The sequence below is a fragment of the Amblyomma mixtum genome, chromosome 2 (genome assembly GCF_055824585.1).
Source record: "Amblyomma mixtum isolate Tamu chromosome 2, ASM5582458v1, whole genome shotgun sequence".
NCBI lineage: Eukaryota > Metazoa > Arthropoda > Arachnida > Ixodida > Ixodidae > Amblyomma > Amblyomma mixtum.
The window spans coordinates 21,062,049-21,073,778 of NC_143013.1; the positions used below are offsets into that span (position 1 = coordinate 21,062,049).

General features: G+C 46.7%; 1 protein-coding gene across 2 annotated transcripts; it reads right to left on the reverse strand.

The window, feature by feature from the left end:
- Positions 1-1,218: 1,218 nt before the first annotated feature.
- LOC149358633 (uncharacterized) lies at positions 1,219-9,488 on the reverse strand. 2 transcript variants are annotated; one of them, XR_016288706.1, is made up of 4 exons: positions 9,206-9,488; positions 5,802-6,004; positions 4,247-4,386; positions 1,219-1,666 (listed from the first exon to the last, which is right to left on the reverse strand). XR_016288706.1 is itself a non-coding variant. In XM_089570774.1 (4 exons), exons 1-3 carry the CDS (start codon positions 9,045-9,047, stop codon positions 4,305-4,307), a joined length of 417 nt encoding a protein of 138 aa, XP_089426900.1. In that variant the 5' UTR covers positions 9,048-9,189; the 3' UTR covers positions 1,219-1,666; positions 4,247-4,304. The 2 variants fall into 2 exon arrangements, 1 of the variants encoding a protein (XP_089426900.1); XM_089570774.1 differs by lacking the exon at positions 9,206-9,488 and adding an exon at positions 8,916-9,189.
- Between the last annotated feature and the right edge of the window lie 2,242 nt (positions 9,489-11,730).

Consider the following 11,730-nt stretch of genomic DNA (forward strand, 5'->3'; position numbering starts at 1 on the left):
CACCGCGGCGGGTGCAAAGCAGTCACCGACAAAGGCGTTCCAAACAGCGGACACGTAAACCGCGCTAAGCCTTCCCGCGCATGTGCAGCCCCTCGGCATTTTGTAGCAGCATGTATCAGATTTAATATAAAGGCGCAAGTTTGCGCAATCGCCGCAGCATTCCCACCACTGACTTTTTTGTTTGCCACTACAAGTAAATCATTATATTTAGCTCTGATTTTCTAGATATATTTTTTTTAAAGTTACGACTGCCACCACGGTAACAACGCAGTGACATCACGTCCACAACTAGGCGCCTCGATGGGGATACGAGTCACCCTAGTCCAGGACCAGCAAAATAACAGTTGCCGATATTGGTGACAGAAATAAATAACATTGTTTCAGTGATAAACCACTCTAGTGGTTTAAACTGGCTGTGTATGTGATTTCAGCGCTGGTGACAGTCTTCACTCCTCTAATGTAAGTCAATGTGCGAGGGTTTCCACAAAAGCCGCGGCAGAGTTTCGTGAGACGTACTCGCCGTCTGCTATCCCAGTGTTGCCATACTATTCTCACGAAACTCTGCCCAAAGCCGCTTACCAAGCGGAAAGAAACGTTCCTATGCCCAAAACATAGAATTTTAAAATGTTTTGCTACGTTTCTCAGCAGCACAGCTGGGCTTACGTTTATGTTCGCGAGGAGCTTTCGGTTGCCGCAAAGAAACCATGGCCAATTTCAGCGCAGCAGACTGCGCGTGGCAGCTTATGCAATCGTTCGCCGTGGTTACTGACATGCGACCACTCAACTTCTGGCCTGCGGATGCCCGATGGCAAATCTCAGCTCAGACTGAGCGAATTAACAGTGGCACTCGCTCGTGCATTCAAATTAGTGGGCATTTTTTCTTACTGAGATACACGTAATTCAGACGCGGCCAATTCGTCAGTTCGAATGAACCAAAAGCTCGATTCTGGCGAGTTCGAATTTTCGATATTCTAATTTGAGTTCAGCTAATGCAAACAAGGAAAATATTGGATGAAAGTACTGTGAGCATTGAGCTCCACTTACTAACAACCAATTTTGCTTCTTGAAATCAACCAAGCTGTACACTTTCCATATGCAGCTAATGTCTGTTGCTTAAAAGCTTATAAGCTCAAAAGTCATCCAGCAAAATGAAAACGGAAAAAGAACAATTCACAAGGTCACTTCAAAAGGGGTGCTGAAGTGGAGACAGTACAGGTGTTCAGAGTTAAACATTCATGTTTATTGAATAAAATAAAGAAATAAAACAAAAACAAGTCAGTGATAATGGAGTTGTTTCGGCTTTGTCTCCTGATCAGTGACACGACGCACAAAGATGGCGTCGTGCGGTTTTTTATGAATCTCGCCCTGTTCGCAGAGGAATGAATAGCCGACAGCGAGCCATCATGGCTAAAGGCCAGGGATGCAATGCTCGATGGGTACTTGTGGAACTGACAGAGACGCTTCTTTTTGAAGCCGTCCCAGATGTTCACGTGGCCGTCACTGTCTCCCGCCGCAAATGTGTTGTACAAGTTGTGGAATGCGTTCACAGTTGCGTTCACAGGGTAGATGAGCTCGATGCCATTGCTGTCTTTGGCACGGTGACACTTGAAGGCGTACTTCTTCTGCACTTCGGGGTTTGGATCCAAGTATTCAATAGCCACGCGCCCTGTGTAGAACCATACGATCAGCAACTTGATGCAACAAGTGAAGCCAGGACAGACAAGAGGGTCAACCACCGGAAGTACAGTGAGAAGTGCCCTTCCTGTTGTGTTCATTATTCTGACTGCTCTAAGTTCTCTCTCCAGTGGATAGACAACTTGGTCGAAATGAAACAGCCTAATACATCTTGCCACCAGAAAACAAAGTTAGGCAAGTTGATTACTAAGAGGCTTATTATACTTAGCTAGTACAAGCTAAGCGCCCTAACCAATGTTTACACAAAAACTGAGTGGCTTAGGCACTTAGCTGACGAGCACCACACCACGGTTTCAATGCTCATATGCATTTAGCTAGGGACAAAAACCTGATGGAGCATTTAAGCCCCGCCTTCAGGGTATGATGTGATAGCGTAAATGGTCCCTTCAGTGGCCTAGGGTTTTCTTGGCATATCACTTCACAGCCATGGAAACTATTCGTTCCTTCGCCATCATGTAAAGCTTAACCTACACTTAAAAATTCCTACGCCATCATGTAACGCTTAACCCACACTTAAGGATACAATGCAATAGCATTACTGATACCACTCGCACAAGTAGTCCTCCTCTGTCGCCTAGGTTCTACCTACATGCCCAAGTATGCAATATTGGCCATTCCCTACTTTACATTTATTGAACGGAGGAAGTCCTCCTACCGATCCTGGCACAGTGGAGGAGCGGTTAAGGGATGTGCCACTGCCACAGAAGGTGGCTATGTTTGGAACAGCGGCTGTTTCAAACACAGCCACTGGTGGGGTTTCTGAGATCCAGGTTGTGATAACGTCACAAGGTCACGTGACTTAGTGACAGGAGGGCTACCGGAATTTTTTCTCTTAATGCCGACTACACTGACAGCAGCATTTATGCATTTTAACAATATTTTGTTAAAATGCATGAATGCCAGTACACATTACAAAACTGCCGGTGGTCAAAAGTAACCTGGACCCCGCAGCAGGGCATCCTTCAATGTCCTCTGTCTAGCTTTGGAGCATTAATTGGCAAGTACTATATACTTTCCCACGACTTTTCTTTGAATAACAAATAAGGAGATCTGGTGCAAAGCCCACAGTTTGCATTTGTAACGCCTTGATGGATGCACAGTCTTTCTTTCTACTGTGTCAAGCTACAAATTTGCAAAGGACGTCGCCCGACAGTGAAGCAAGAGCATTACGTTTTGCCCCAAAAAATAATTCATTAGTACAAGAAAATGATAGCAGACTGCCAATAAATTTCGACCACCTGGGGTTCTTTAACGTGCACTGACATCGCACAGTACATGGGCCTCTAGAATTTCGCCTCCATCGAAATTCGACCGCCGTGGCCGGGATCGAATCCGCATCTTTCGGGTCAGCAGCCGAGCGCCATGACCACTGATTCACCACGGCAGCAAAAAAAAAAAAAAAAGAGGTGCCGTTTTGGAGCTCTCGGGAATAATTTCGACCACCTGGGGATCTTTAACGTGCTCTGAAATCGCACAGCATATGGGCGCATTTTTGCATTTCGCCTCCATCAAAACGCGGCCGCCGTGCGGCTCGATTTGAACCCGGATACTCGGCTCAGCGCCGAGCACGCTCACCACTCATCCAGGACTTTAATTCTGCTATTCAAATGCACCTCGTGAGGGCAGTAGTAAACGTTCATCGTGTAGTCAAATTAATTTTAACAACTTTTAATATTACCCTCTCGGGGCACTAATTAACGAGTGTTTCTATTTCGTAGTCGCTGCCGAAGCACCCAGCTCGACTGTAGGAAGCTAGCTCAGCCTGCTTTTCTTTAATGCGTTAGCATTAAAACAGTGCTGCGAACAAAAACCTGTCTGTCGGCTTGTGCACGGTGTCAGTGAAAAAGGAGAGTAGGCGGCGCACGCAGCGCGCTGCAATTTAGCTGCAATGCAGCCTCGCATGATGTCGGTCGGCTCACGCGGCTCTTCCGTGGCGTTCGGCGCTCGGGCACCGACGGACACGTGTCGCGCGTTCCAAGAGTCCCGTAGTGTTTTGTGCGCAAAACTAATGCTACTGCGTTACTGTTACACGAATCCCATTGATCGCACTTCGTTCATTTTAATTAGGTGGAATTACAATGAAACATGGGATACATTCCAGTAGTGGTTTGGTTTATGGGGATTTAACGTCCCAAAGCGACTCAGGCTATGAGAGACGCCGTAGTGAAGGGCTCCGGAAATTTCGACCACCGGGGTTCTTTAACGTGCACTGACATCGCACAGTACACGAGTCTCTAGAATTTCTCCCACAAAGAAATTCAACCGCCGCGGCCGGGATCGAACCGGCGTCTTTCGGGGCAGCAGCCGAGCGCCATAACCACTGAGCCACCGCGGCGGCTCGAGTAGTGCAGCAGGGGGCACGGGGATCAGTGGAGGAAAAGGGAGAGAGGGCCTAGATGCGCATTAGCCCAGGGCCCCCACTTTTCTTAATCCGGCCCTGCCCGGTGTTCACCAACGAGTATCAAGATCTCACTGCTCTAAGGAGGGCTTGAATTTGCTCTTGACCTACTCCCGCGGGGCTCTAACAGCGCATCGAGAACATGGAGCTTACCAGTCCGCGGGTGACGATGTATGTAGGAAGCCAGAGGATGGGCACCGTCATGAGGATCTCAATCTACACCTGCAGGGTGGGCGGGCTCGCCGAGAACACCAGCAGGTCCACCGCGGTGGCCACCAGGGCACCGATCACGCCTGCGTCATTCACGGCACCATGAAGGATAATTTTACCCGGCTCCCCACGAGTAAGCCTGGAGTGGTATTGCGATGGTAATAAAAGTGTCATCGGGGAAAAAAAAATTGTGCCATCGGTCATAAAATTATACCGCTGGCCGCAGGAAAACGACGTCACCAGAGCGAATAATTCTCGTTGGCTGGGGAAAATGACGTCACCAGACCTGGTCATTCTCGTTAGCTGGTCGTAAGAGACCTGACCAGACCGGGTCATTGGCTGAGGGAAGGTGACGTCACCACACCTGATAATTCCCATTGGCTGGAGGGCAGGGACATCACTAGACCGGAAGTGACGTCACATCCCTAAATATATTAACAGCTTGGTTTGGTTTATTGGTTTATTGGGGTTTAACGTCCCAAAGCAACTCAGGCTATGAGGGAGGCCGTAGTGAAGGGCTCCGGAAATTTCGACCACCTGGGGTTCTTTAACGTGTACTGACATCGCACAGCACACGGGCCTCTGGTATTTAGCCTCCATCGAAATTCAATCCCCGCGGCCGGAATCGAACAAGCGTCTTGGGTCAGCAGCCGAGCACCATAACCGCTGAGCCACCGCGGCGGCCCTCAACAGCTTCTAATGCTATCGAATTAAAAGTCAATGTAATCAGGTGTTCCTGTGCATTTTTTGCCTTCGTGACAACATCTGACTGTGTGAGTATATAAACGGAAGTGCGGGGTGTCGAGTGCTATCACTTCACCGTAAAGGACCACCCACATAATAGAAAAAGAAAGGTCCCGATTTCTGATTCACTAGCAAAGTGTCAGTGGAACGTTTTTGTCTGAGCAGAAAGCTATGGCTGGCTGAGGAAGAGATACAACTAAGTTTACCATTTGTTAGCCATTTATAAACAACTAAAATTGTTTTTTTTTTTGCCATTTCCACCGTTACTCCATCTACAGCGTCCAAATAGTTGGCCCTACTGAATGGGATGATGGACTGCTGTGTCTACGAATTTCAACCGGCAATCGGGCTCGAGCTATATACCCTCCCGCTCCTTAGCTCCTCGTTAAGCGAGTCCAGCTTTCTAGGACATCGCTTTTAATTACGGGACGACTGCGGAATATTACAAGATGCTGTTATGAACATATTGATGGGAATTGTCTAATCATCCTATGCGTAGTAAACTCTTGGTTTTAAAGTTTGTCCTGCGCTGTCGAACCGAGTAGTTATGACTGCCATATAAAAAAGCTACGGGGTGCCTTTTTTAGAAATAAACGGCAGAAAGCTGCAAGCTTCCCGAGGAGGGACCTGCGGATATATCGATTGTTACGGTGCATCATATGACATGCCAAACACTGAGCTCATAAACAAGTTCCCGATGAAAAATGCACTTGTAGAGGATTTCTGAGTATGGAGAAGGCTCTGGCTGGCGTACTCTGTCTCGCGGGAGGTCGCGGAGTGGCGCTGGTCCATATCGGCATGCAGCTCTTGTTGGTGATCCGTCGGTCCGGCCACCACCCGGAAACTGTTGTCGGTACAGCACCGTCCAGGGCAGCCCACGTACTCGCAGCGCCAGTACTGCAGGTTCTCAGTTTCTTTCTTCAGCACGTACCGGAAGTCGCCGATCTTCCTCGCGGGCTGCACGAACGAGCAGCCGCAAATTCTTTCTTTCTTTCTTTCTTTCTATTTGTTGCTTAGACGTTTGCCTAAGAAGGGGCTGAGGCTAAAGGCACAATGTTGCCTGACAGGGCCTCAGCCCCCCACTACAAGACAAACAAACATACAAATTACAAAAGTCCGGCAGGCCGGTACAAAATAGTATTGTTGATAAGGACAAAAACAAAAAAAAAACAAAATCAAAGAAAAGTAGGCACAAAAGTAAGCATTGTAAGAGGAAAATACATACACACTCAGCAAAAAAAAGACAGAAGCGCTTGACAAGAATTTGCGTCATAAATGAACGATCAGTATATAAATAAAAGACCAAGACTAACATGAAACACTACATCAAATAACGAAGTTCTACATAAGGGTTATTCCAGCCTACTGAAAAACAAGGCATTATGGACATATGAGCCCAAACAAGAGTACAGAGACGCGAACACAGAATCACTAATTATGAAACAAAAAAATGGGCTACAACATGCTTGCATGAGAAATTTTAGTGATTAGTATAGGTGACATCGCTACAGAGAGGAGCTCCCTTACATTCATTTTTGAAAGTGGAGAAGGGTTTACTGTAATTTATATTTATATCTCTTCTATTGAGAATTTTGACTTGCTAAACGCCACGGTCTTCGCACTTTGTTTGTTTGTTTGTTTGTTTGTTTGTTTGTTTGTTTGTTTGTTTGTTTGTTTGTTTGTTTGTTTGTTTGTTTGTTTGTTTGTTTGTTTGTTTGTTTGTTTGTAAGCGACCACGCTTTTTCCTTGCTTCTGGTATTAACTTCCCAGGTTACACGTCGCGTACAAGAAGTCCGAGTCGGCTCATTTGCGCTTGAGACGGCGAACTTCCACAGATACACGCCCGAAGGTACACTGCCAAAACTTCGCATGTTGACTTCACAACGAATGGCTCACAGCTCGCAGAGTGTGTTAATGTTTCAGCTGAGCACTTCTAGAACTAAGCACACATGTGGTCGGAGGTACGAAAACAGGTATAATTTTTGAGGTTCAAAACGGAGATGGGTGTGGGTGTTAGGTATGTAACACATTGTAGCAGGATAACAAAAAGAAAACTAGGCGCTTTCCAATTATGATTGCTCTAAGCAGGTGGAAGGCACCTTGTTGTCATCGCGCATGATATGTGGGAAAGCCATATAGCGGATTTTCGCAACAGGAACAAGCCTATCAGCCTGTAAATATGGCCGGTCCACGCAAAACCTGACTGAGAAGAAAGCGAAGAGGAAGCCTTTTTAGTGGTTTCCTGATACTTTAAACTCGGTGTTTCGATAATTTGCCCAGATATTCTGTACTTGCCATAGTGGGATTTAGGAACGGCGGTGCGGTGCGATAGTGTATCCTTGCCTAATGTTCCGAATTTCTGAAATTTTCAAATGTTCGTGAATTCTCGAATATCAATTTCTCGAATTGAATATGAACAGAACAATAAACATATTCAGTTCGTATCCAAAATTTCTAAATTCACACGCCCCTTGCTTGCTAAGGTTAACAGGTAACGTTTGCGTTAAATTATTTAAACATTTTAACAGAGCCTGTAATACTGAGGTTGTGGTCTGAATAGTAATGTAAAGTTCAAACCAGACCTGCAGAACGGCGTCGCTAGTATAACAGAAGCGCTGTTGAGTTTATTTTCACTGTTTGTTGATATTCATCAAACGCAAAATCAGCCTTTCTATCTATAGAAAGTTGCATCTCCTAAACGATGCAAACATAGCGCCCAAATTTCATCAGATTTTACGCATTAACAATCGACTGGCAAGACTTGCGGTGTAACACTTCATGGAAGGTATTTGTACTAGAATAAACAAATGGTGTCGCTCCGAATGTACAAGCTGCATGTACTAGGCGTACTATACTGTTGTGCTGGTCAAATGTTTAGGGGAATCCCCCAAGGTGGAGTAGATTTGTAATAAGGGAGTAATTACTCATTGGCATCCACCCAAGCGCAGCCATACGGCTACAAAGGAAAGCTATACAGCTTTCTCAGAAACTTCGTTGTTAAAGAAAAATTCGTCCTGGTCCGGACCAGGACGAATTTTTCTTTAACTACGAAGTTTCTGAGAAAGCTGTATAGCTTTCCTTTGTAGCCGTATGGCTGCGCTTGGGTGGATGCCAATGAGTAATTACTCCCTTATTACAAATCTACTCCACCTTGGGGGATTCCCCTAAACATTTGACCAACACTCTTCCCACTTCGAGTTACTGATCAATTCGCTCTCGCCCTACCATAAGCTTGCCGTCCCGGTTAGCTCAATTGGTAGAGCGACTGCTCCGGTGTGGCGGTGGTTCCGGGTTCGTACCCCGGACCAGGACGAATTTTTCTTTAACTACGAAGTTTCTGAGAAAGCTGTATAGCTTTCCTTTGTAGCCGTATGGCTGCGCTTGGGTGGATGCCAATGAGTAATTACTCCCTTATTATACTGTTTTGCTTTACTGTCGCCGTCTTTCTCACTTGCCCCTTGCACAATGTTTGAAGGCACAATTGCGGAACCGGTAATTCGTCACTCCAATGACAATTGTATATATGATGCATATTTCATTCGTGGGTGCATTCAGAGAAGGAAATGTCACTTCAGCGATAATCCGACCACGCATCCGACGACTGGGTAATTACATATTAGGTGATATGGCGATATCTCCAGATAAGCCGATAAGGCACAATAGTACTAGCTAGTCGTTATATGGGTTGTTGGAGAGCGTTGCAATGCCCAATGGCTGCAGGGCCCCATTCCGCTCGTCCCGTGAGGCTGTCCTCTGGCCGCCTCAACTAATATGCGCAAAAGCGGCTTCAGTTCATCCTTTGCTCGGGTGCAAACTACTCGGTTACCCTGCCGCAACAGTAGCGGCAGCTGGCGGGAACATTACATACCTGGTTACTGAAGACTGCATCGTATCGCCTCTTCCTCGCATTCTTCTTCTGCGAGTCTTCACTTTTCTTCTGATGCTCTGCCTCGTCGTGACCCCTGAACTTAAGCATCGAATGCTCGGTCGTCAACGACATAGTGGCGAGCCGCGATGGACAAGTTTTAACCGCACAGCGCCACCAGTAGCGCGGGTGGTGTTCCCGCTCCAGCGTGAACGAATAACCTCTGTACTTGGCCTCTAAAGCGCCACTGTGTCCCCGCACCACGTCGACCACGTACGAATCTGCGCGCTCACCTTCACTCAGTGACGTCGATGTTGATGCGCCAGGAATCTCTCGCGCGGTCCCCATTTCACTCGCTACCTCTGCAAGCTGGCGGACCGCTGTCACTCACTCGGCGAGTCCTCGGTTTCTTTGTTGGGAGATTAACTCACTCTGCGCCGCCCCTACCTTCGCTATCGCGCGCACTGGGACAACAGAGTGCGGGCACAGCGGAGTAATCGCGTCGCCGAACATGTGACTGCGTCAACGAATGCAACTTCGGACGACCTTCCGCCCCGCGAGATAAAGCGAGCCCACGACATCACTCGTGTGAGCAAAGGGGAACGCGGGCATAACTGTTTCACCTGGAGCACCTCTCTTCTCCTCCTCAACTCTCTCAGTTCCCTCTCCACGCGTTCGCGCCGCGCCGCGCCGCGCGAGGGCGCCAGGCGAGCAGCCAGGCCGGCAGCGAGGCCACGGCAAAACCGAAACTTTGCGCGCCTGCTGAGCGCGTGCGAGATGCAGCCGGAGCCAGACTAATCAAGGATTAGGCGCGGCGGCGGGGTGCTCTCTCGGCCGCGGAGTGGGACCACCCTGACTGCGCTGTACGGTGAATTTATCCGAGTGAATTAACTCACCGATTAAACTATGCTGATGCTCTCGGGCTCACCCACCCAACAAGACACCCAGCTAAGCTGCCTGGAGTGTGGTTCTGTTTCTGATGTCTCTTCTTTTCTATGGTTTTTTTACTACTCAGCAGGTTTGCTACTAATAATACTACGTAATGCAGAACAGTGATCAAGTTTGTGCAGAAGTCGAGTTCGCTACCAGGTACATTTTTCGTTTTGGTTCTTGTACCGCTTGATCGCACAATACCAAAGGAAACTCTGCTGGAATCACCTACATGCACAGACACTCAGGCTGCGCATCAGATATTTGTCGCTGCCTGTTTGTCTAAATTTCACTTCTCAAGGCGTGAGAAGTAAATGACGACCCAGACGGAAGCGGATTCATTATATGATATTAATCTCAGACCACGCGAACTTACTCTGCAGTGTGCCTTTCGCGCGAGCTAGACTTGTTTGTGGAGCAGTGTACTTATACATTGTTGAAGGTTTTCAGTCAGCACTCGTCAGCGGTACAATATGTCTCTCTGATTTCTGCATGCTGCCTGCCGCGTTTTTGTGCAAGTACACTTCCACTCACTACTTTTTAGAGGCTCGCGTGGACGTTGATAACATTACTATTGAAGAGAACTCGTCGAGGCTGTCTGCACGTAGTGTCAAGGCCACCAAATTATAACGCATTCTGTCTACCTTTACTCTCTGTTGAAAACAATATATAGGGTGTTTCACCTAAGACTTTGCATAGTTTTTAAAGATAGTTTTTTTTTTTTTTAAGTTGGAAGAGCGCTTTTTCCGGCATAGCGCTGTCAGCGGTGACGTAAGTACTTACACGTGAATGCAGCTAAGATGTGCTACTTAGCAGGCTTTTTAACTAATACTGAAGAGTTAACCTTATAACGATTACTGTTGTGCTCCTCAATTATTGATAGGCGTGTAGCCCACCGTATATCCATATCAGCTTTTAGAATTTCGAAAACGCGGTTAGCCTCTGCGCTGTGGCCCAACAAATTTTGGCTGCATTGCGCCAAAACGCATGCGCTTTACAGAAGCTTGCAGGCAAAGCAACCTCTCCAGTGCACGTAACTCGTGGAAATAGCCAGATTTGTTCGCCCACAGCGCCGAGGGTAACCGCGTTTTCGAAATTCTAAAAACTGATATGGATGTTACTCACGGTAAGCTATCTGTTTCTCATTAATTAAGGCGCCTAACAGTAATAGTTATAAAGTTAACTATTCAACGTTATTTAACCAGCCTGCTAGTTATCAGATCTTTGCTGATTTCTGATGCGCTACAACGCTGACACTGTTAAGCCGAAACAAAGCGCTCTTGTTGTTTAAAAAAAGTCTATTTTTAAAAATTGTTTAAAGTCTTACGTGAAACACCCTGTATAGCGAATAGAATTCCGTTGGTGCAGAGTTGTACTACATCTGCAGTTTTAGGCTCCCATTCTTGTTGACAGGGGTACCAGCCTGAAGAAGGTTCGGTCAGGGCCCACTAAAAAGACTCACCACCTTTTCTAAAATAACTTGTCCAATGTCTTCATCGTCTTAGCCTTTTACATGAAGCAAGGTTTGCATCATGGTGTTGGATTGCAGCAAATAGTGTTCACGTTAAGAGAAATTTAAGCAGAGAAATATTTTTCATAAATGAGCACTATCTGTCCGTCAGCATGCGCTGCAAACTGGCGCTTCAGTAAAGCATATGTTTTTTTTTTATTATTTGACAGTAATTTGAAGTTACCGAGCAGGTCATTTAGATTTATTTACTTGATAGAATTTTTCGCCATGTAAAGAAAAGCAGCAATCAGATGATATTTAGCCTCCTGGCTATAATGGCGTGATACTGAGTAGCGGATGACACTTTCTAGAAGCTCATTAATTTGAATATTCAGATGTCCGGTACCTCACTGCGCTCCGCGCGCAAGCTTTGACATG

Excerpts from the sequence above, each read along its gene's own strand:
- LOC149358633 (XM_089570774.1), bottom strand. The coding sequence starts at position 9,047 with ATGTCGTTGACGACCGAGCATTCGATGCTTAAGTTCAGGGGTCACGAC. Across the intron at positions 6,005-8,915 it reads ATGCAGTCTTCAGTAACCAG|CCCGCGAGGAAGATCGGCGA; the intron begins GTATGTAATGTT and ends TCGTTCGTGCAG. Across the intron at positions 4,387-5,801 it reads GCGACCTCCCGCGAGACAGA|GCGTGATCGGTGCCCTGGTG; the intron begins GTACGCCAGCCA and ends TGAATGACGCAG.